Source organism: Macaca fascicularis, chromosome 7, assembly GCF_037993035.2.
Source record: "Macaca fascicularis isolate 582-1 chromosome 7, T2T-MFA8v1.1".
In the NCBI taxonomy this organism is placed as follows: Eukaryota; Metazoa; Chordata; class Mammalia; order Primates; family Cercopithecidae; genus Macaca; species Macaca fascicularis.
In genome coordinates, this window is record NC_088381.1 from 8,912,511 (window position 1) to 8,937,548 (window position 25,038).

A 25,038-nucleotide genomic window follows, 5' to 3' on the forward strand; every position below is an offset into this window, starting at 1 on the left:
GTGACAGAGCAAGACTGTCTCAAAAAAAAAAAAAAAAAAAAAAAAATTCAGATGAAGCATAGGCATTTTGATGTATTTCAATTAAATTCAACACAAAACCAGTAAATTGTAGTGACTTCATTTTTTCCAACCACAAAATGAAGATAACAATTGAACATAGCTAAAGTAAATTCAGAATTGAAGAAAGTCTCTATGCATCAATAATAAATACTCCAGCATGGCCAGTGAGCCTAGAGCCATTTATTTAGTGGATAGTGTTTGTCCTGTTGAGTTTAGCACGCATTGAAACAAGATGCAAGAAGCAGAAGAGCATCCATGGAAGAAAAAATACTGGGAAAGAGACTTGACTTCAAAATGAAAGGCCATGTGTCACATAACTGAATTTTGCCAGCCTCTATTCATTGCATAAAATTGCTGTAGATGACAATGGATTTGCTGTCTAGAGCTAAGATAAATAGATCTGGATTCTAACCTCATCAGGTTTCTTATTTTGAGACCCCTCCTTCCTTCCCAGGTACTTTACTCATTCTCTGTCTTGATGAAATTTGCAGTGCCATATTTATTGTGTGGCTTTATATGTCGATGTTAGTATTTGAACGAATTTCAGTGTTCAACATTGCACATAGTAGGTGCTCCATAAACCCTCATTTAAGAATCTGGGACTAGCTGGACATACTTCTACAGTATGCCGGGAGTATGGTTTCTCTTCAGGCCAAAGTGGAATTTTACTTGATGGTTTGTGTGGAAGTTTAGAAATAACACTCAGAGCTGGTATTTCTACAGATGTTCAAGTTTATCACTTGAATGAAAGTTTCTAGCTTCTTGTATTAAATGTCCTCATAGTTTTCCTGATCAGTAAGAGGCCCCTCAGAGCAGGGTATACCTTATCATAGCCACCATTAACAGTTCTTAGGACTTCATCTTCTGTCCCTCTACCATTCATTGCCTCTTCCCTCTTGAAGCTAAAAGACTTTGAAAACAAAAACAAAAAAAAACCACGTTCTAGAAGTTGGCAAAATTAAAGGTGTGCTATAGTGGCGATCTGGCACATTGTAATTGAGATTGAGAAAGGAGGTGAATGACTGCCACAGAGGTCGATGGAGCTGAAGGAAATGTAGTCAAGTGGTTTGTATGCAGAATGTGTGGGTTGAAGAGCTGTGCGGCTCGGTGAGAGGCTCGCTTATCGGGGATGCAGTCTGCGGACGCCTGGCGAGTTAACTTCCACCTGCTGGAGGAGGGGCCGGGGCGGAGCTAAGATGCGGAGGAAGGTGACGCACGAGCTCTCCAGTTCGCCCGCTCCTGGCCTGACCCCCACCAAGGCCCATGCCGCAGTAGGCTCCTCGGGCTGCTCCTCGGTGAGTACAGCTTTGATGTCGGCTCGGCCGCCTGCTGCCATGCGGAGATTTAGTATCGCCAGTGCGGGAGGGCGTCATGCTAAAATCCTCGAGGTGGAGGCTGGGGTCAGACAAAGGATGGGTAGGATTAGAATGTTTGGCTATCAGTAAGGGGAAGGGAGTACTGAGGGAGGAGATTGGGCAGTTCATCAAATCAGAGCGGCTTTTGCTGGAATGGAGGTGAAAGACTGCATTCAGAGTGGACAAGGGAAAGATGGAGATGGAGAGCCTCGTGCCTGCCTCCAGCCTTTTCCATCAGAATTGCAGATTTTGCTGTTAAAACAGCTACTCCCAGCTCTTTGGAGAGCGAGGATTTGTATCTAGTGACTAGAAATAGGCTTTTTTTTTTTTTTTTTTTTTTTTTTTTTTTTTAGAAAAAGAAATTGGAGGGTATAAAAATTTTAGTTTCAGTGAAGGAAATGCACAATTTTGCCGCCTCCCATCTCCATCCCCCATCCCCCATCCCCCATCCCCAGTAGAAGAATGATTAGAAGGAGGATTTGCGCAGGGCATGGTGGCTCACGCCTGTAATCCTAGCGCTTTGGAAGGCCGAGGAGGGGTGGATCACCTGAGGTCAGGAGTTCGAGACCAGCCTGACCAATATGGTGAAACCCTGCCTCTATTAAAAATACAAAAATTAGCCGGGTGTGGTTGTGGGCGCCTGTAATCCCAGGTAGGGAGGATGAGGCAGGAGAATCGCTTGAACCCGGGAGGTGGAGGTTGCAGTGAGTGCAACAAGAGTATATTAAAAAAAAAAAAAAAAGGCATTTGCAAGGCTGCTGCCTGAAGCATCCATCCCAACAGGTTAAGCAGCTGTCGGGTAAGCTGCAAGGATAATGTTCCCTTGTTTTGCAGACATACCCATAGAAACCAACATTTAGGACAGGCTGACCCTCAGGCTAGTTTTCTCCCTTTGACCACCATTGCCTCCCCGAATTCTAACCTCCAGAACTGTAAGGCAATGTAACCAACATAATAATAGCAATATAGGGGCTCATTCTGTGCCTGGCATTGTCCTAAACACTCTTAACATGTATCACAACAACCCTATGAGGTAAATGCTTTTATTATCTCCGTTTTGCAGAGGAGTAAACCGAGGGATTTGCCCACGATCACTCAGCATGTGGCTGAGTAAACATACCTCAAACTACCCCAGCAGATTGCAGGGCGGGATCTAAGCAACATTTTCCTTCCTTTCAGGATCTCAAACGTATTGGATATTTGCTAAACTAAAATGTTTTCCTGCCACCACTCCCAACCTGCCTGAGCTTCTTTACCATTTGTGTCTTCCTGACTCCCTCCTGTTAGCCTTTTCTTCCCTGAGACTGGGAAAACTCAAGATGCCACTATCTCTTTCTCAAAATTGAGGCAAGTTTGGTTTATTTGTTTTAGTAAGAGAAGGAGAGAGTGATGAAGTTAGGAGTAACGCAGAACTTTCAGGGAGCTACAAGGAGGATAAAAATTATGAGTAAGAACCGCCATTCCAGCCTAGCTTTCCCAAGAATGCAAACAGAGGGAAATGGATACCTGCAACTGTTTTGTTTAATACCTTTCTGCAATGATGTTGTGCCTAGCATAGAAACTTAAGACAGAAGCAACCTTCTAAGGATTTTTTAATTACATCCTCTTTCTGAGTGGTCCTTGAACCACAACCTGGAGTAGTTGCATCATTATAATTGTATTATCACAATTGCTGATTGTAGCCAGTCAGTATACATTTGGTCTTTTATCTGCAGGTTAAAAATGGTCTCCAGGATGGTCTCTACCATGCTATCTGGCTTACTGTTTTGGCTGGCATCGGGATGGACTCCAGCATTTGCCTACAGCCCCCGGACCCCTGACAGGGTCTCAGAAACAGATATCCAGAGGCTGCTTCACGGCGTTATGGAGCAATTGGGCATTGCCAGGCCCCGAGTGGAATATCCAGCTCACCAGGCCATGAATCTTGTGGGCCCCCAGAGCATCGAAGGTATTTACTATGTTCTGATGGTTTGAAGTTTCCATTAGCATTTTAAATAATATATTTGTGCACTTCTCCTCACAATAACCTTATAAGTAGATGCTTTTATTATCCCATTTTTTTTCAGAGGAGGAAGCGAATCTTTAAGAGACTCTGCTTTCTCATGGTTTTCCCTTTCTTCCTCTACACAGTGTCTGCATACTTACATATACACACCCACATGAGAATGTAAGTCCTGTGAGATGTGGGACCTTATCTGTCTAATTCACAGTTGTAGCCCTAGCACTTAGCACAACATCTGGTATGCAATAGGTGCTCAATTAATGTTTGTTGAATGAATGAAGGAGCATCTAGTGTTATCGCTAAAGAAAGCTTAGAACCCAGACCTGATGTTTTCTCCTCACTGCTGATCTTACTGAAATTGTGTCATCAGATAGCTGCCTTTTGGGTCAATGCCAGCCAGGACTTGTAAAAGAGCTTCAAAATGTAGAACCTACAGGATCTGACTTGATTCTTAGGAATGACTCCAGTATACCTGAGAGGAGACAAAAGAGGTACTGACATTAAGAGTTTACGCTGAAAGCTTTTGAAAATATTTAAAAATATAACAATTTTATTAAATAATAAATTAAGAATAATTTGTTTTAAGGTGGCAAGACCGTTTCCCCCCTGAAGTTTTCCAAGTTTCTGGCAATGTGGTCATAATACTTGTATTAGTAAGCAGTACCTCATTTGTTTGTTGTTTAATGATCTGTTTATAAAGAGAATCTAGCTCCTGTGAGCTGGTGACGCAGCATTAGACAGATGCTTTATTTCCATGCCTTGATTTTTATGCTCTGATTCTAATGATCTCCTTCTCCACTACGGTAGAATCCTAAAGAAGTAGCATGGTTAATTTAAGTTAAATGCAAGGGAGAATTTCCTTATAGTTCAGGGATTTGCCCGTGGAGTAGGTCCGAAGGAAAATGATAATTATCTCTAAAAACATGCCAAACAAATGCTGTTTGTTCCCTACAGATTGATTATGCACTATTTTGCCTGAGTCTGTGATTTTCTAAAAATGCTATCTGCCCCAGGGTTCTGTGAATGTCGTGAATATTGTTGATATATGATTCTCATTTTTGTTTTGTTACCCATAGTTTTTTTTTTTTTTTTTTTGAGACGGAGTCTCACTCTGTCGCCCGGGCTGGAGTGCAGTGGCCGGATCTCAGCTCACTGCAAGCTCCGCCTCCCGGGTTTACGTCATTCTCCTGCCTCAGCCTCCCGAGTAGCTGGGACTGTAGGCGCCCGCCACCTCGCCAGGCTAGTTTTTTGTATTTTTTTAGTAGAGACGGGGTTTCACTGTGTTAGCCAGGATGGTCTCGATCTCCTGGCCTCGTGATCCGCCCGTCTCGGCCTCCCAAAGTGCTGGGATTACAGGCTTGAGCCACCGCGCCCGGCCTGTTACCCATAGTTTTAAGCCATTGAGTAAAACTAATTCTGTGAGATTGTAGTCTGTTTAGGTTGACATCTGATTTCAGGAGTAGATTAACACAAATGCGTTGACTCAGCAAGCATGCAAACCTAGCACATGGCTTGAATGAGAACAAATCCGACAGAGCTTCCTGTCATCCCTTTTGGGGAGAATCTCAGTCCTTCTCAGCATCTGTCACCTGTTACTTCAAGCACGCCTATATATTTCAGGCCAGCTCTTTTGAGACAAACAATAAATATCTACCTTTTTAAGGCAGGAAGTGCTTGGTTATTCACCTAAGCTGTTGTCATGGAGAAGGCTCTCTGAGTTTCCACTAATACCTGAGGCCTGATCAGCTGCGCTGGAAAAGAAACAGCCACTCCCAGGGCATGAAAAGCCTATGTTTATCCAGACACTCCATTCCCTCCACTAGCCAACTATTTAGTACCCACTATATACCAGGCACTAGGCAGGAGACTGATGCAGCTCTGCCCTAAAGATTCACAGTCTGAGTGGAGAGGGAAGCCGGGATACACATCAAAAGTTATGACAGTGCCTCCCAGCAGGTGTTTTGATAGATGTACACACAAGCTGCTGCCGTGGAAGCAAAGAGAAGGAGTAATTTAGTCTGCTCAGGAGTGGGTGGGGTGGCTCTAAGAAATGCTGCTTTGAAGAAGCAACATGTGACCTGGGTTTTGAAGTTTGAGTAAGAGTCCATCAGGGAACCATAAGTGTAAAGGCATGGAGGTACAACTGTTACGTACCCACAAAAAAACTAAAAAAATAAAGAAAAGGTACAGAGACATGAAAGATCATGGATTAGGACAATTCAGAATTAACAACTCAGTTTCCCTTATTACCCTTGGAATCATGTGCTAACATAGCAATCTGAAGTCTCCCCTATCGGTGTCTGTGGAAGGGATGCACACTGACTTGAATTTTAGTTTTCTATTACTGTATAATAAATTACCACAGATTTAGCCGTTTTACACAGCACTCATTTATTATTTGAGTTTCCCTCTGCTCAGGAGTTTGGTGTGGGTTAGCGTTCGGGTGCTGACCAGAGGTGTCGTCTTGGCTGCGGCTTGGGTCCTCTTCCAAGCTCGTGAAGGCTGCTGGCAGAATTCCATCTGAATTATATTGTAGGACTGAGTTCCCTTTCTCTCGCCGGCTGTCAGCCAACCAAAGCCCCTCTCAGCTCCTAGAGGCCGCCGCAGGTTGTAAGCCACGTGACTTCTCCTAGCTGGAAGGAGAATATCTCCTCAGTCTTCTGATTATAATGTAATATGATCCTGGGAGTGACTGTCCCATGACCTTTTTCATATAACAAGGGACCCATATCTCATTATATTCCCAGCAGGTGGGAATCTTGGGAGTCATCCTAGAATTGTCTGCTATAGCTAGGATGAAAACTAACAAAGAGAATAGTCCAAAGATACTTCGGGCAAAAACAACAAAAGAAGAAGCCTGGGTTTTTCCCAGTCTGGGACCTTGGCATTGAATTTGTTGGGTGGTCTGATCATGTATTCATGTGAGTTAGTTATTGTTTCCCCTCATCCATTTATTTGCATTATCTTTGCTCACACTCCCTGATGCGAATTCTCTTTGACAGACACATGGAGTATCTTCCATACCCTTCCAACACTGATTTCACGATTTTATTATGAAGAACCAAGTTGGGGAAGTTTATTTTTAATTGTTACAGAAAGAATATACATAATATAGTATTATATTGTACAGTAATACCGTATTCTGGTGTGAATTTCAAATACATTTAACATGGTGCTATGAGCACAAACCATTGTCAGAGACACCTGAATTTGAATGCCACCTTCATCATTTATTACTAATGTGACCTTGGGCAAGTTACTTAACTCCTATAACCTTCTGTTTAGCTTAGGGGTAGGATTTGAATTCACTTACTTGTAAGCAGGTAATGTTCCAGTCCAGAGAAGCAAAAATAAAGTTTTAGCATGGATAACCGCACTACCAGGAAATCATTTCTAAACGAATCATCATCATCATCATCACTTTAGATAATTACTGGGTGTTAAGTTCCTTGCAGGCAGACTTGTTCACTGCCCAACACATGGTATATAGAAGACAAATATCTATCGTGTCTACTTTAATAAATTAATTGTATGATCAATGGATTTTAACAAATGTGTATATTTCCTCTCAAATATAGAATTATAAATTGATCTTTTAGTATAGGAATATACTATCAGTATAAATTAATGTTAGGTCAGGGAGGTATCATATATCCCATTAAAAAATTTTTTCTTCTTTGATTCCATATCCCTTCTAGTTACTGTTCCAATTTTCTGCTGCCTTTCACAGCAACCTTTCCTCACATGCTGATTGTACTTCTTCACCTCTCATTCTCTCCTGGTCCATTGTAGCCCACTGTTCTCACCACTCATTCATCAAACCAACTAGTATTTATTGAGTGCCAGGCACTGTTTTAGGTGCTGAGGAAATAAATGTGAACAGCAAAGTAGCAGGGCAAAGAAATGTAGTCCTTAAATAAACAAGTAAGTATTGGGCTTTCCTTTTTTCCTTTACCTGTTTGTTAGTTTCATTTACAGGTTTCTCTGGCAGCCTTTAAATGTTAAGTTCTCCAGGGCTCAGTGCTGGGTCCACTTCTCTTATTTCCCTCAATTCTCTATCTACTTGATCTCATTCATTCTCTTGACTCTCATCCATTTCTTGGCTCGTGACTCTGGTGTTTGTATTTCAGCCCACACTTCTTTGTTGTATATCCATAGACTTACACTAATTGCTAAATTGCCAGGTTTCAATCCTGATTTCTCAAACCACCACCTTCCCCAACCTGTTTATATCAGTCTTTTCTGTCTAAATGAGTAGTGCCGCTGCTTAGCCATGTATACACACTAAATACCTACAGTAATCCTTGATTTTCTCCATCACACTTCATGCCTCAATTTTAAGTAATTTATTTCATTTTTTATTTCTAAAATCCATGTGCAATTTGCCTGTCTGCTTCTCTCTAGCTCTACTCCAAATACCCTGGTCCAAGATACCATCGTGTCTAGCATGAAGTTTTGAAATCGCCTCCTAACTCATTTTCCTGCTTTTATTCTTGATCCCTTTTCAATTGTTCTTCACAGGAAGGGCAGAGTTAAACTTGAAAAGTTTAAACCATATTACTGTCACCTCCGTAGTTACAGTTCCACTGGTGGCTTCCCATTGCACCCTGAGTAAAAATAACCTTTCTTGCCATGACCTACAGGGATCCACAGCTCCGGTCAATTGTACCCCCGACTTGGTTCCGCGCATTCTGGCCCTGAGTCACACCGGCCTCTTCCCACCTCAAGGCTATCAACACAGGCTGTTCCTCCCACTCCTTGTGTAGCGAGTTTCAAAGTCACCCACTCAGAGAGGCCTGCCTGACTGCCCTGTCTGAGTAGCACCCCCCTCCGTTCTCTGTTGCAGTCTCTTTTTTTTTTGTTTAAGCTCCATAGCATTTTTTGTCATTTATAATCATTGTTTGTTTTCTTGCTTATTGTTTATCTCTCCACTGGAATGTAAGCTCCATGAGGCTATATCTGTTTATTAACTGCAACGTATTCTAGGCACATAGTAAGCATTCAGTAAATATTTGAGGAATTAATATATAATATTGGGGAAAATAAATATATCTAATGGCAATAAGTATGTAAATACTGTCTTACATCTGGATCTGTCAAGCCTTTCTTCCTTTTAGTTCAAGGAAAATATTCCATTTCTATTCTGCGTTTTTAAAAATCTCTGCCTAGAAGTTCTTGCCATGAGCTCAGTGATAATGTGCTGAGCAAAAATGTCTGTTATCTAGAATTGACTGTGACTGTGATCACCACGGTGCAAGGTTTGTACCCTTTGTACAGCGCCTCCCAAGGAGCTAGAAGGACTTTTTGCAGTTCTGGGACTAAACCAGCAGAGGCCAACTAGACGAGAAGTTTCTTTTGGAGGATTCCTGAACCCTGGTAGCCAGCCTCCTGGTCCTTAATAGCTTTAAATGGTCACGGGGTAGAAGCATTTGCCAAAACATCCAGAGAGGATTGGGGGTTATGTTTAACTTCTCCATGGGTGCCTTAAAAACAGCTTGGTAAGGAGCGTCTTTCAAATGTGTAAATTCTTAGTCCAAAGCAGATAGAAACACAAAGACAAACAGGGACCTACTTGGCATTACATGAAGAAAAGAGTGTGTATGTTTATGGCAGATAACTGGGGTTGAGCCGTAGCCATGCTATTTTCTAGCTATGTGTAATCTTGGCAACTTTCTAAGCCTCGTTCTGTCAAATAAAATGGGCCCAAATAAAATGGGCTTATCTGGTTCGAGTTGGTGTTTGAAAAATAAAAATAAAATAAAATGGGGTGTCCAGCCCACTCTTAACGTGCAATCAGTGGGTGCTGTTAGCAACTGAATTGCAGGCCTTCCTCCTCTCACTTTGTGGATTATCGACAACATGTTTTCAACCTTTAATGGCTTGCCCCGATCTTATTTATTTATTTATTTATCTTTTTTTGAGACGGAGTCTTGCACTGTCACCCAGGCCGGAGTGTAGTGGCGCGATCTTGGCTCACCGCAAGCTCTGCCTCCCGAATTTATGCCATTCTCCTGCCTCAGCCTCCCGAGTAGCTGGGACTACAGGCGCCCGCCACTGCGCCCGGCTAATACTTTTTTCGTATTTTTAGTAGAGACGGGGTTTCACCGTATTAGCCAGGATGGTCTCGATCTCTTGACCTCGTGATCTGCCTACGTCGGCCTCCCGAAGTGCTGGGATTACAGGCGTGAGCCACCGCGCCCGGCACCCAGATCTTATTTTTGATTACTCATCAGTTAGCAATGCAGTTCAGATATGCTTCAGTGCACCATGTATTTCAGCAGTAACCATATTCTCCCAAGCCCAGCCGGTTGCTCGCTGGTCTCCAAGACATAGCTAAATGGCTACTGTTGTTGTATTATCCCCAGAAACGAATAAAGCCACCAACTGTCCAAGGGACTGATTCAGAGAACCATGTGCTGTGAAATGGGAGCTCTTGGGAGTCAGAACTGGTTGTGCCAGCTGACACTGATGATGGCCTTCGATGGCCTTGGATGAATCCAACCGGAAAATGTGCTTTCGTTTTCAGAACATTAACAGCTTCAGGTAAAAGATGGCTCCTCAGTGCCAGCTGTTCAGTTTCCCCACAGTTCTAGGCCACCAGATATCTAGCACTGTGATAACACCAGATATCCAGCCATTAAGATAGAACTGTATGAACATTCACATTTGATGGCTCTGAATAATTTTAAATCTATATTGCCAAACATTAAAATACCCACGTTCTGCCAGGCGCAATGGCTCACACTTGTAATCCCAACACTTTGGGAGGCCAAGGCGGGCGGATCACCTGAGGTCTGAAGTTCGAGACCAGCCTGGCCAACATGGTGAAACCCCATTTCTACTAAAAATACAAAAAATTAGCTGGGCATGGTGGCGGGCATCTGTCATCCCAGCTACTCGGGAGGCTGAGGCAGGAGAATCGCTTGAACTCAAAAGGTAGAGGTTGCGGTGAGCCGAGATCGCACCATTGCCCTCCAGCCTGGGCAACAAGAACAAAACTCCATCTCAGGAAAAAAAAAAGAAATCCTTTTTTGTAACACTGACTGTTGGACTTCAAATTTTTCACTTAGAAATAGAGACCCAAGGTTATTTTCTTAATAAATACCAAGTGGAGAAAGAGTCCTGTGGATGATAGGCTCCTTGAAGAGGTAGATTCTAGGAGCCTCTACTCTGCCAAGCTTTGGCTTTGGTAAAGGAGCGGCAGTGCCTCTGCTTTATCACAGGGTGGCAACGATTGCTTCCCATTTGAGGATAGGAGGGTGAAGCAAACCTGGAACAATAGGGGACCCTCAGTTTCTGGCTAGTCGCTCTCTGCAGTTGGAGAAAGCAGTGCAGCTGACTCTTATGTATCTTAACTAGAATCTGTTTCTAGGTCATCCTCACCCTGGAGGAACCAATGAGAACATTGGGTTTGTAGGCCATCTTTGAATGGACTGGGACCCCCCCATTGCACCCGTGCCTTTGGGGTTACATTTTGTCCACCCTGAACTTCAATCGTGAAAGTCTCTGGATGATTTTCAGTTTTCTCTGTTGAGCAATTGCATGTTTAGTAATGAGAAATTCAAAAGAAACAGGGGGAGGTTCTTTTTGGGAGGGGGACAGGATAGGAAAGATGAACATGATGACATGTTTGTGTGTGTTTAAGATGCCCTGGGTATCCAGAAGGCACTTAGATGTGTATGGCACAGGAGAGTCATCTGGGAAAGGAAGGGTTTCGGAGTCATCCCTGTGTCAGTGGTGGCTGATGCTGTAGGAATGGATGGGGTCACCCTGGGTGGGTATCGAGAACAGCAGGGCACCTAAGACAAAGGCCAGGTAGATGAAGAAGAAAACACAAAGGAAACTGGGATAAATCGGCCAGAAAGGAGAAGAACCAGAAAGATAGAGTGTAATGAAAACAAGGAAATAGTGTTCCGAGAAGGGGCAGTGGTTACCTCTGTCAGGATCAGCGGAGAGGTCACATGAAATAATAAAAACCATTGGATGTCAAGTGTTCACTGCGGGTAGCAACACGGAAGTTACTACTTTGTGGGGCCTTTGGGCAGATCTGGCTCTGGGGAGTAGTGGGGGCCCACCGCAGGCCGCAGTGCATGGAGGGGATAATAGGAAACAAGGAAGAAGATACAACGTATAAATGTGTTCCCAGAATGTCAGGTAAAGGGGAGATGAGTAATAGCTGTGGAAGGATTGGGGGAAGGGTGAATGATTCAGAGCTGAGGAAGGTTTCTGTTAAGGTTGTTGTAGGATGTGAGAAATTCAACTTGCTGAAGTGCTCATTGCCAAGAACCAGCAGAGAGGGAGAGTTGAAGATGTGGGATGGGGAGCAGCAAGTGTGGAGGTGGGAGAGGATGAGGACTGGAGCACAGGCGTTGGCCTGCGTCTTAGGTCATTCCTTCCTCCATTGGGGAAAAAGGAAAGCGGCAAAGGTGTGCTGGGATACAGAGCTTTGGCAGTTTTGACCTCAGGTGTTTGCAAGCACTGTACTATTTCTAGCCACCTGCTCAATTAAAATAAGAATACAAGAATGAAATGCATGCAGTCTCCCAAATCTCTTTCCTTTGCTTATACATTTCATACACCACACTGATAATGTCTTTCGATGTTTTAAAATTTTGGACAGCGCTATTTTTAACTTTTATAGCTGTAACTATTTGTTATTTACTAGTTATAAACTTTTAATATTTACTTTTTATAACTCCTAGATACCTTGTAGATCAAAAGATCTAAAGTGTTATCTTTGTCTATTTTATATCTTGCTTAATAGTAATAAATGTTTTAGTGAAGCATATACCTGGAACAAAATAGAAAATAATCTTAATAGGGTGTTGGGGAATTTTTTGTGAACACTTCATGTGTCTTTGAAACAGTACAATGTAAAAAATTAGTACAGTCTTATTGCATGCACAAAATGCGAAATAATGTGAATCTTTCCCAAATAACAATTTGTGAAGAATCACAATTTCAAAGTAGTAGGCTTAGTAATTGTAAACAATGATAGCAGAATTTGTCATCATCCTCAGGATTGTTCTTGAATTTTGTGAATTTTCAATCACATGAGTGAGATCTTTAGTCCATTCCTTAAATAAAATGTGACTATCTTAGAATATCAAAGAGGGACACAGAAAACCAGATAACAACTCCTGAAATTAAGTTTACTGTATGGCAACTACTAATTGCTCTGCCAGTTGTCTGACTATAGAATAATCCTTGTGAAATGTTCACTTCTATATGGGATGGAACCTGGGCAAGTCTGAGGCCCAGTGTATGGAAGTCACTAGAACCAGATGTAAATCCTGGGTTCTCTAGAGAAACAGACAAACAGAACCAATAGAATATATAGAGAGACAGAGATAGTTATTTTAAAGAGTTGGCTCATATAATTGTGGGGACTGGCAAATTGAAAATTTGTAAAACAGACTGGAGACTTGGGTAAGAGTTGATAATTTTGAGTCTGAAGACAGTCCAGAGGCAGAACTCTTTCCTTGTCGCAGGACCTCAGTCTTTTCTCTTTAGGTCTTCAACTGATTGGATGAAGTCCACCCACATTATGGAGAGTAATCTGCTTTTCTTGAAGTCCACTGACTTAAACGTTACTCACTTTAATACCTTCACAGAAAAATCTAGTGTTTGGCTCATGATCATACCACTGGGTACTATAACCTAGGCAGTCTGACACATGAAATTAATAGGGTGTTGGGGAGTAAAATTAAGTAACACAGTTGTCATCAAGCTCCCATTTTCTCAGGAAAATTATTATAATCCACATAAATATGGTATTTTGCTTTTGAATCTCTCTAATAGGGTCTGGGTCTCAAATTGTCTTCATGCACAGCGTCATGCTTACCCTCACAATCACTGGAGGCAGGCAAGGAGGGTGAGTATTGCTTGCCACCTTTTACAAATGTGGAAGAAGAAACTCAGAGATGTGACTTATCTAGGGATACAGCTTGTCTTCTGGTCTGTTCAGGCTGCTATAACAAAAATTCCACAAACTACGTGGCTTAAATAACAGAGATTGATTTCACAGTTCTGGAGGCTGGGAAGTCAAAACCCAGGTGCCGGCGGACTCCGTGCCTGGGGAGACACTGCTTCCTGATTGGTAAGTGGCTGATGCTCACTGTGTGCTCACATGGCAGAAGAGATGAGAGAGCTCTCTGGGGCCTCTTTTATTACCATCACATTGGGGATTAGGCTTCAACATGTAAATCTGAAGGGGAACACAAACATTCCATCCATAGCCCAGCTAGTATTTGTGGGATCAGAGCCTGAGCTGGACCCTGGTGTTTTCCTCTTCTGTCTGTCCAGCACATCACACTGCTTCTTTGGCTAGTTGATCCAGTTGATTATAGGTACTGTACAGATGCAGAAAGGGTTACACCTTGACCACATGGTGGTCTGTAGTGCCTAGACCAGGCCAGGCAAATAACACCCACTAAATACTTGTTGAAACAACCTTGCCATATTTGCTCCCTTGAAACAGCCATTGACCTCTGAGACACCTTCTAGTAGGACTCGTGTTATTCCAGTCAAGATTATCCAGGCTTCACAACCTGTAAATACATCTGGAGCATTTTGACGGTAATAACCTAAAAGTCACTGGCTTTTCTCATACTTGGTCACTTAGGACTGCAGTTTCCTGGAAAGTGCTCTACATATTTCTGGAGATCATAGAGCATACACCATATATGATCGTGGGCATAATGAACTGGTCCACTTCCATGGGACAGTTACCCATTTTCCCCTTTTCCTCCCCTTGTCCCCTTAAGTTCGCACCACCATGCCCTTCGGCTGTGATTGTTTCCCATTGCAGCTGGTGGGTGCCCCCAAGCTATGCAGCCTCAGAGTGTTCTGTTGTAGTGGGTGCTGACTTGGGAGGGCAATGGGAAATCCCTTCAGTGTATGCTATAGTCTGAATGTTTGTGTCCCCTGCAAATTTATATGTTGATACCTAATCCCCACTGCAATAGTATTAAAGGACAGGGTCTTTAGGGGTGATTAGGTGATGAGGGCTTCACCCTTACAAATGGGATCCATGCCCTTATGAAAGAGGCCAGAGGGAGCTTGTTTGCCTTTCCACCATGGAACACAGTGAGAAGGAGCCATCTGTGAGGAACAGGCCCTCACGAGACACAGAATCTGCAGGCACTTTTCCCAGCCCCCACAGCTGTGAGCAACACATTTCAGCTGTTTGCAAATCACCTGGTCTAAGGTATTTTTTCACAGCAGCCTGAATGGAGCAAGACAGTGTGCCTTGACATCTCTAAATACTAGAGAGTTTTTAGGGAAACATAGCTTTATTTTTTTTGCCCCTCTGCCCCACAGCTTTCTATAGGATTCACATGTTGGGGGTTGGACATGGAGACAAAGCTAAGCACTGGAAACCATAGTTTCTAAAACATCCCATCCTTCCCGTTGACCCACTAAGGCATTATTGGTTGCCTGCCGCCTTGGGGTTGGCAAGCCGGACTCCTCTTTCCCTCAGTGTGAGCGTTCTCCAGGAGGTTTCTAAGTTCTTCATGCAAACAGACTTCTGGCAGATGTCCTCCCAGACCTATCTGTTCAAAACTCAGAGTGTTCAAGCCGGGACCCTGTTTCATGTCACCTGAGGCATGCCATCTGGAGAAAGGGGGAGGCAACAGGAAGCCTGCGGACTCACCAGGGAAGCCACAATCAACAATTTCCCACAGGTAATCGACAAAGTGGATCAGGCACATGTAGAAGTGGAATTGTGGTAACTAAATGGTATATATTTTGTGGTTTGCAGAAATACTTTTCTATATTCTGTCTCATTTGATGCAGCCTTTAAAAAGGTTAAAGAAGTTTAACATTGCCCACAATCACACCGCTTGAGCTTTATGAGTTAAATGTGCTGTTGGCAGGGCAGCTGTGTTAGGTTTAAATGCGTCTCCCCAACCAGCTGTCTTCTATCCTGCTAGACTAGTACAATCCTGTGATATTTAACTGAGAAACTATAACGATGCTGGGAGTCGTGGTAAACCACATGTGGATTTGAGTGGATGGTGTTTCAGGGACATGCCGCTTCTGGAAGCAAATTTTCTGACAAACTGCCCTCTTGGAACCAATTGGTGCAAATACCTTGGGCACCACAGTTGGTAAAGAAAACTATTGAAGGTGGCTGAAAGGGTTTAGCAGACCACAATTTCACACCACAAATATAACTGAGCGTGCACTTTTGACCATGGTGTGCTGTGTGATGTTAGTAGAGGAAGGGGCACTGGCGGTGGAGGCTGGGGGGACTGGGTTTGCACAGCAAACAGAAGAGCACTGAGGCAGGATGCCCAGGGGTTCTAGTCCTAGCTCAGACCAGCTGCGTGGCACTGAACAAGTCCCTTCAGTCCTGCAAAGTTTAGCTTCCCAATCTAAAAATGGAGATAAACTGTCCAGTCCATCTCACAGGGTTGATAGGGCAGAGAAATTAAATAATATATATAAAAGTATTTTGGAAAGTATAAAATGGTACACAGGTGCAAAGCATTATTCTCATGGTCCTTAATTCTTTCATCCTCCTCTCTCTCTCTCTCTATATATATAAAAATATATATATATATTTCCAGGTGTAAGTGGCTTTGGGATTGGAAGATCGTCATATCTTTCTATCTTAGGTTCCCTGTGTCCTTCACGTGGCCTCAGAAAACTGCCCCCAGTAGTTGCCTGTTAAACTTTGCCAGAATCAATTTCCCACCTGGCCTTAAGTGCTCTCTGCTCTGTGTTGGTGTTAACCTTAGGAGTGAGAAACATGTGACTCTAATGAGGATGGATGCTTTCTAAAAACTCATAAATAGCAACTTTTCATAATCAAATTTGCTCTGTTCCATTCTTGCCCTTGTGACTTTACAAATGTCGTATTCTGCCATGAAATAGGTTATAGAAGCAGGTTTAAAGGGAAGGAGACTATGCTGCCAAACTAAAAGTGAAACCTGTCCATGTGGATATAACAGATGTCAGTGGAAGAAAGGTGTGCAGAATTGAAAAGCTTGCTCTCCGTGGTTTGGGAACACACTGTCCTCTTGTGGACATCTCTGGCAGCCTATGATCAGTACACTTCTTTGAGCCAAATAGCCTATCAAAATATTATCTAGTACATTTCCACTGGTATTTACTCAGTAATTACTGAGTGCCTACTACATGCCAGGAACTGTGGCCCTAATATGTTTCAAAACCCATAAACATGCATCTAACTTGTTTATATAGGATCCCCATCAGACACTATCATCTTTTAACCTTTCCAGTGAAGGTTAAACTCTGACCAGAGGAATTGAGTGTGTTTGCAGAAAATCAGAGATGGAACAGAATTAGACTGCTTTTCCCCTTACTTTTCCATTCCCTTACAGCATGTTCCATTGGTACTTGAGTCTAGAGGCATCCAGAGATATAAGAATAACAAAACACAACAAAGATTAGGAGTAACAAAGTGTTTTCATGCAGTGCCTCACCCCAGTGAGGTGGGCCGGCTAAAAGGATGTGATACAAACTGATATCCAGGGAATGGCAAAGAGGAGTACCTGGGCCTGTCCATCATCTCTTATCATGACTCACAGCCCTTGTTTAAGGAACTTGAAGTCTAGGTGGGGGAGAGGGACATCAAACTTAAAATGCACAGCTGCAACCTACTAGATAAAAGCTGAGAACCCTGTATGTGGATCAGACAGACAGTCACCACTGGAGTTCAGGAAGGGGATAGGGCATTGGCCCCCAGAGAAGACATCACAGATCAAACTTGAGCTAGACTTCCTTGAGGAGGCGTAGATGGTAAAGATTCAGCTTCAGGCAAGAAGAGCATCTGGGCACAGTGGCACATGGTCTGTATTACTCAGGCCCCTAAGTTCACCTGGGAAGCTCCAGCCTCTCTTCTGCACCTTGCCCACAGAATGTTCTGTAACACCTCTCTGTCCTTGCAGATAAAAAGGCTGCCCCAAGTCTAGCGATACCCTCGATGGCGGCAGGGGTGGTAGCAGACTAGCGATACCCTCGATGGCGGCAGGGGTGGTAGCAGTCTAGCGATACCCTCGATGGCGGCAGGGGTGGTAGCAGACTAGCGATACCCTCGATGGCGGCAGGGGTGGTAGCAGTCTAGCGATACCCTCGATGGCGGCAGGGGTGGTAGCAGTCTAGCGATACCCTCGATGGCGGCAGGGGTGGTAGCAGACTAGCGATACCCTCGATGGCGGCAGGGGTGGTAGCAGACTGGCGATACCCTCGATGGCGGCAGGGGTGGTAGCAGACTGGCGATACCCTCGATGGCGGCAGGGGTGGTAGCAGTCTAGCGATACCCTCGATGGCGGCAGGGGTGGTAGCAGTGTTATTGGATGGGACGGTGAGTTGGATATTTCCCTTTGTTTTGCTCAAATACATGCGCAGATGGCACCAACACCATTGGGATCTCTGGAGACTGAGGTAGGTATTTCTTCAGTCACTCAGCACGAACAACTGTCAGAGAGGGCCAAGCGTGGTGGCTTACACCTGTAACCCCAGCACTTTGGGAGGCCGAAGCAGGTGGACCACGAGGTCAGGAGATCGAGACCATCCTGGCTAACACGGTGAAACCCCATCTCTACTAAAAATACAAAAAAAAATTAGCCAGGCATGGTGGTGGGCGCCTCTAGTCCCAGCTACTTGGGAGGCTGAGGCAGGAAAATGGCGTAAACCCGGGAGGCAGAGTTTGCAGTGAGCCGAGATCGCGCCACTGCGCATCCTGTACTTGCACTGCACAGCATGTGCCAGATAATCTGTGAAATGGATCTTTCCTCTAGGAGCTCCACCTTTTCCAGGTGATTGTTCGCTTGGACATATTTGATTATAAGCTCCCAGAGTGTCAGACACGGACCTCTCATGGCAAGTTAGACCATCCCAGGTGCCCAGGTGGCAGTGCAGTGAATGGGAGGGAGGAAAAGTTTCCTGCTGGCTTTTGGTCTGACCAAGACAGAGGGACACTGATCCAGGGCCTAAAATGACCATGGCAATAGGCCTTGCCAGCAGGGATCTGTGGCAGGCTCCTGGCACTACTGGTCATTTCCCCCAGTGGCCCGTTCAAATTTTTCTTTGCATGAGACAGAGATTATGGCTGAGGAAACAGCCAGGCCAGAAGGCTAGCCTGCCCTGCAGAAGCCCAGGGACCTTCCTGATGCCATCTTTCTGGTACGACCGCTCAGCAGGCCTGTGTCAACAAGCCTTGCACGGTTTGGACAAGATGTGAGTGACTAAGGTTTTCCTCCGGAGCAGCAGGAATGGATGGGCCTGCTGGGAAGAATCCCTCTGCTGTAAACTACCTAAGACCCCTGTCTCCTGAATTGAACCAGCAGGTCCCTTCTCGTATCTGGCTTGCTTTCCTTAAAAAAAAAAAAAAAAAAAAATATATATATATATATATATATATACACACACACACACACACACACACACACACACACACATAAATCTTCAGCAGATGATGGGAGGAACTATTTGCTGAGTTTGTCCAGACTCTGAATAGCTTTTGGTCACTGAAGTGTGCAAAAACATGGCAACAGTGCAGTTGCTGTGGTCTGAAATGTTTGCAAAGGAAGAGAGGAAAGAGCAGTTATTCTGACAGTAAATGATGCATAATACTAATATTGGAAGGATTCTTTTTTCCCCGTGTGGTCAGTGAACAGAATTTTTGGCAGTCGTCTGTCATTTCACCAGGTCTGTTTGCAGCACACTGGAGCTTCGTAAGGGTCTCTGGCTCTTTTTTCATTCAGAGTTTTGGTGCCTAGGGCTCTGGGCTGTGGACAGGCAAACTGTACCTGCAGGCAGGCGTGGTCAGGTTACTCCCAGCTTGCCAGATCCGTGGCTCTGACGGGAGAGTTATCAGTACCTACAGAGCTTCCTCCTGCAGCCTGCCTACCCACCCAGGCCATCTTCTGACACTGCCTCCATGCGTCCGTGCTCCCGGGCAGATCAGATCACCTCCCTCACTTGGTTTGGACATCAAGGAGACTGCGTGAATGACCATCAGCCTCTCTTCGGTCTACCCAAAGGTGTCAAGTATCCAGCACTATTCTGATGGAGAAGCAGTAAGAATGAGCCTACCTTAGATCTATTAATAGAGCTTATTCAGCAGAGGAAAAAGATCCAGCTAACCCAGATGACTGCATGAGCCCTAGGTCATTCACATGTAGCTTTGGTGTGTAATGAGAGATGCACGCATGATACACAAGCTGCTGTCCTTGGGTGCCCTGCACCCCTCTCAGGTGCTCTCCAGACTCAGCCCTCTGACTGCAGGGCAGACCCCAAAAGAAGATCAGCATTTCACCTCGATTACCCCTAGTACTTAAGACATTTGCCTTCATGAGTTTTGGGTAATCAATATTGTACAGCCATCAATTTAATTTTTTCATGGTATCAACCTGATACTAAAGCTGTAGAATCTGGGAAGAGCACAACAAAGCTTACCTGACTGACTCCACAATTATATTTGAAATGGATAATTGAGATATAATTTAAAGGGTAGAATATATTTTTTCCATAATTGCAAAAGTTTGCTATAACTAGCAAAAGGAAATACAAAATTGAGTAATAGTGTTGTAGGAGAAGGAAGCAAATACTTATTTTGTATCTACTGTGTGCCAAACGCTTGTTATTTTGCCCCCAGAAATCATATGCAGATGATTCTATTTTACAAGGGAAAGTTGAGGTTTAGAGCAGGTGAACAACATGCCAAGATGGAACAGAAGGGGCATAGGACCAGGATTCAAGTCAGAGCAGGGTTTACACCCTTGGCACCATTTACATGTGGGTCAGATAATTCTCTGTGGTGGAGGCTGCATCCCCGGCCTCTACCCACTAGCTGCCAGTAGCATTTCCCCCATTTGTGACAACAGAAAATATCTCCAGGCCAGGCACGGTGGCTCACGCCTGTAATCCCGGCACTTTGGGAGGCCGAGGTGGGCGGATCACCTGAGGTCAGGAGTTCAAGACCAGCCTGACCAACATGGAGAAACCCCATCTCTACTAAAAATACAAAATTAGCCAGACATGGTGGCGCATGCCTGTAATCCCAGCTACTAGGGAGGCTGAGGCAGGAGAATCACTTGAACCTGGGAGACGGAGGTTGCAGTGAGCCAAGATCACACCATTGCACTCCAGCCTGGGCAACAAGAGTGAAACTCCATCTCAAAAAAAAAAAGAAAAGAAAATGTCTCCAGACATCGTCAAATGTCCTCTGAAGGTCAAAATCAGACCCCCTGTGGAGACCCATGGCTCTAGAGGCTTTGTTTTTCTGCCATCGCACGCTCGGAGGGAAATTTTGGGGTACCTTTAAGGATGCTATATGGATTACTTATGGTTCAGTATTTTTTTCTTATGAAGATAATAAAAGCTGTTGCAGATCATTTAGAAAACAAAATAAAGATTGTTTATAATCTTACCACCTAGAGATACCCACTTTCAACATTTGGCTATGTTTTCTTCCAGTCTGTTTTCTGTGCACACATAGGTAGTTTTTTAAATCATACAGTAAATCTTTTATCTGTATTTTTATACTTAATATTGTATCAAGAGCCTATCCCTACATTAAAATCAATGTAATTATTTTTAGTAGCTGCATTATATCCTATTATATGTTTTTGCCTCAATTTACCCAAGCATTTTTCCAAATGGCCATTTAGAGTTTTTCCAGTTTATCCCATCATAAACACGGCTTCAATGAACATATTTGTGTATAAACCTTTGTGTCCAGTCTTGATAAATTCTCTGGGGTATGTATTTCTATGAAAAGAAGAATAATTGAGTCAAGCTCTGTACCTATTGTTTAGGCCCCATTTCCTACATGCTGTCAGGTTGCTTTCTGTAAGTGTTGGACTTATATGGCTGTGCTCTCTCACTCGTTCGTGGGTGTCTTGTCTCACTTGTTAACTATGAGTATTACCTTTTTAAAGTATTTTAATTTGATAGGCAAAAATGGCATCTCATTGTTTTGTTTGTGTTTATTTGATTACCAATGAAACGGAATATCTCTTCCTATTATATAGCTATTTGTTTTTCTTAGTCTCTGAAATATTTGTTAATACAATGCATTGCTTCTTTATTAGATCTAATTTGTGTCTATCCACTTCAAGTTTTGTTTCTTTCCATTTTCACATGTAGACTTAAAACTACAGTTCTTTAAGCTGTTTAGCAGCCGTAGAGGAAGACTTGAGGCAAGAGTTTGGAGGAGAGATGAAAGGGAGTGCTTTTGTATAAATTGGAGATCACCTCAACTATAGAATTAACTGAGCCCTGAAGTTGGAAGAAGAGGGAAGAATGGCAAAAGAGGAGGTAGTGCAGAGGTGTCCAGTCAGGATTTCCTGTAGTGGCCACCAGGTGGTGCCATCCGCCCGGGACGATTTGATGTCTCTGGTGCAGGAGAGCTGGAGAGCTGGGGAGAGTATTAATAAGGTGGTCTCAAGTGAGGTGGTTGGAGTGCCGTTCATACATGTGGGACATTAGTTGGGCTTCTGTAATTAACCTGTCAATGATCGTGAGTTGGTGCACGTGTGTTTGTGTGTAGAGCGGGGAAGAGAGGATTAGGGCTGTTAAAAAAAAAGAATATATATATATATAAAATATACATATATAATATACACATATTATATAATACATATATATAAATGGCAGGTTTATTGAGATATTCACATACTATACAATTCAACAATTTAAAGTATACAATGTAATGGTTTTTAGTATATTCACATAGTACAATCAATTTTAGATTTTTTATTGCCCCAAAAGGAACTCCATTCCCCTTATCCATTCCCCTCATCTCTGCCCCCTTACTCCTTCCCTCAGTCTCCTTTCCCCAGGCCCTGGAAACCACTACTCTACTTTCTATGTCTGTGAATTTGCCTCTTCTGAACATTTCATATAAATGGAATCATAGAATAGGTGGTCTTTTATGGCTGTCACTGCTTGTCCTAGACAATGCTACACTAGCTTGACTTTGTGGCAGGAGGCATCGGGGTATCCAGATAGACTTAACTGTTTTAAAAGAAACAGCATTTGCAGGCTGGCTAGGATCATCACAATTACCTGGGAAGCTTAAAATGAAAGACTCCTGGCCCCCAATCTCTCCAGGAATTCAACTATGGCAGTTCCAGGGAGTCTGAGCTGCTTGGGATTTTTTCATTGCCACCAGTGACTCTAACGATTGCCTAGCTGGAAGCAGTGGGACTCCAGTTTTGAACAGAGGCATGAGAAGAAAATGGCATTTCCCTGCAGATGGGCTGTACCAGCTGCAGCTTCAAGTCCAGTGCCTCTTGTGGGAAAGGAACCACACCCTCGTCATGCGCCACATCTACACTGCAACACTGGTTCATCTCAGACTATCATCTTTGACTAGGCATGACAACAGTGCATATTTGAAGGCCATCAAACCAATGATATTAGCCTTGTGTACTGTTCATCTGGAAAATATCTCCCATGTGGTATGAGTAAGAAGAGCACTGAATTTGAATTCTGAATCTCACCAGAGTGTTCCACTGACTAGTCTCAGGGCTACTGTGAGCACCCAGTGAGAGTGGCCACGAGAGGTGACACACTGCACAAGTCAGGGCACTGGAATCATGGGACAAGATGGGACTTTAGAGAATATCTTGTCCACCTGCTTCATTTCATAGTAGAGAAAATGATGCCCTGAGAGGTCAAGTTCTTCACTGAGGGTCATATGCCAGCTATTAGTAGTGTAGCCAGCACCAGGGTGACCTAGCCTTTGCCTCCTTCTGTTTCTGTGTGCCCTTCTTCCCTACGTTGCTCTCTTTTGGAATCCGAGGAATCACATTCAATCACTTTTCATTTTCAGAAATGAGGAAACCCAGGCCTCATTTGTCCATGGCTACAAGGCTAATTGATTTATATTTGCTTTGGATGACTAGGAGTTAAAATAATGACAGATGAAAAATCCAAGATGGCATTTGTATACCGCTTTTAAGAGCAATCCACAACAGATTCAAATTTCGTGAGGCCTGAAACTCATGCAATTTGAAAACTTTTTTCAAGAAAAATGAAACACAATTGCAAATGAAAAGGTAGGTTCCAGGCCTCAGAAGCAGTCTGCACCCATGAGGGGCCCTCATTCACTTCGCTATAAATCCACCTCCAGGAGCAGTAATAAGGAGATCCCTACTCACATGTGTGCTGCTAGGTTCTTCTGTTTGTATAAATAGCATGTGTCCTGCTAAGTCACCTCCACTCTTACAGAATGGAGGCCACGCGGTCAGCAAATATGTATTGAACATCTGTTATCTGTAAGGAATACTGAAGGAAACCAAGAGAGGAAAATAAGCTACCATCTCTAAGTCAGGAGATGAGACACAAAGGCAGAAAGGAGGAATTCCTTCCCTGCTGTGGTCTGGGCCAGGGCGCCTATGGGAGCCCAGCCTCTAGTAGGTTTCCAGTTTTGGTCTCAGAGAATCTTCCTCTCGTAGTCATTTTTCTCTCTCTGCCTATCAAATGGGGAAGTGGATGTTGACAGGAGTAAACCCTTTGGGGTTTTTGGATGAAAAATTTTTCAAGATTTACATGACATTTTTGGGGTTGTGCCTACCCAAAAAAGTCTCATATCTGACATCACTGCCTTGAAATGGATTACAGGTGCATTTATCCATCAGGGCCACATTCACCTAAATGCACCTAATGGCACTGAAACAATTAGAATAACATAGGCATCCTGAATAATCCATGCCTCTTCTCAAGAAATTGTTTTCTATTTTTATTTTTGTAAAACAACTTCTTTATTCAGTTGTGTTTATTTAAATGATCACAACAGCATTAGGTTCTGGTTTGGGGTGTTTTTTTTTTTTTATTTGTTTGTTTTAAGTCTAGTTTCTGACCCTTTCTGAAAGATACAACTTGGAGATAGGCCAGGAGGGAAACTAGTTTTAGGGTGTTCTCATTACATTCATTTTATGTCATTTTTAATTATTAGGTTTACATTATTGAATTCCTGTGGGGAAGGAGGAGTCAGAGCTGTGAAGAAGTCATAAGTCCCTATAGGTAAAATCAAGTACTATTTGTCTCTAGTCAAAATTGCCCTTTCCATTGATAGGAGAAACGACTGGGCCTCCTTATCATCCAGAGTTCATTTTGTTTTTCGTGGCAGTTTCACTGTCTTTGGGAATTGAGCTTTTTGACACGTTAAAGCGCGAGGGGCATGAACACCTTGGCAGGGTTTGCAGTATCTCCTTCGAGTGCAGGATGGAGGGCTCCAGAGCTGGCAATTTGAGGAATGGCTGGTGGCTTCTGATTTCACAACCAATCCTGCCACTCATGTGTCCCTCCCTGTTTTGAATCATGGATCTCAAACATCCTCAAAAGCTCTTCCATGGTAATTTCAAAACTCTGAACAAATCAATCCTAAGAAAAAATAAACATGCAGAGGAGCGAAGGATATTTGGGATATGGTTCTAATTAAAATTTTTAAGTTTTCCTTTTCAGAATCCTGTATGAGCTATTAAATATGAAAAAAACTTCTGAGTAGGAAAGCAATAAAGGCCATTACCCTTAGAGATTTTGAATCTTATAATAAACAAATAGGTCTTCTTTTCCCCAAATGTTTCTTCTTATCAACACAAGGGAGTTGAGTGATGGCTACAGCTCTAAAATACTGAA

General features: G+C 43.4%; 1 protein-coding gene across 4 annotated transcripts in view; it reads left to right on the plus strand.

The window, feature by feature from the left end:
- Positions 1–1,286: 1,286 nt before the first annotated feature.
- Positions 1,287–25,038, plus strand: part of SCG5 (secretogranin V) — a 55,811-nt gene continuing 32,059 nt past the window's right edge. For 2 of the 4 annotated variants that reach the window (XM_045397164.3, XM_005559065.5), the window contains exons 1-2: positions 1,287–1,355; positions 3,131–3,363. In XM_045397164.3, the coding sequence (XP_045253099.1) occupies positions 3,138–3,363 (226 nt within the window). In that variant the 5' untranslated portion in view covers positions 1,287–1,355; positions 3,131–3,137. Of the gene's footprint in view, positions 1,356–2,630; positions 2,763–3,130; positions 3,364–25,038 lie in introns of those variants that run through there. The other 2 variants (XM_065547692.2, XM_073995412.1) reach the window with 1 other exon arrangement.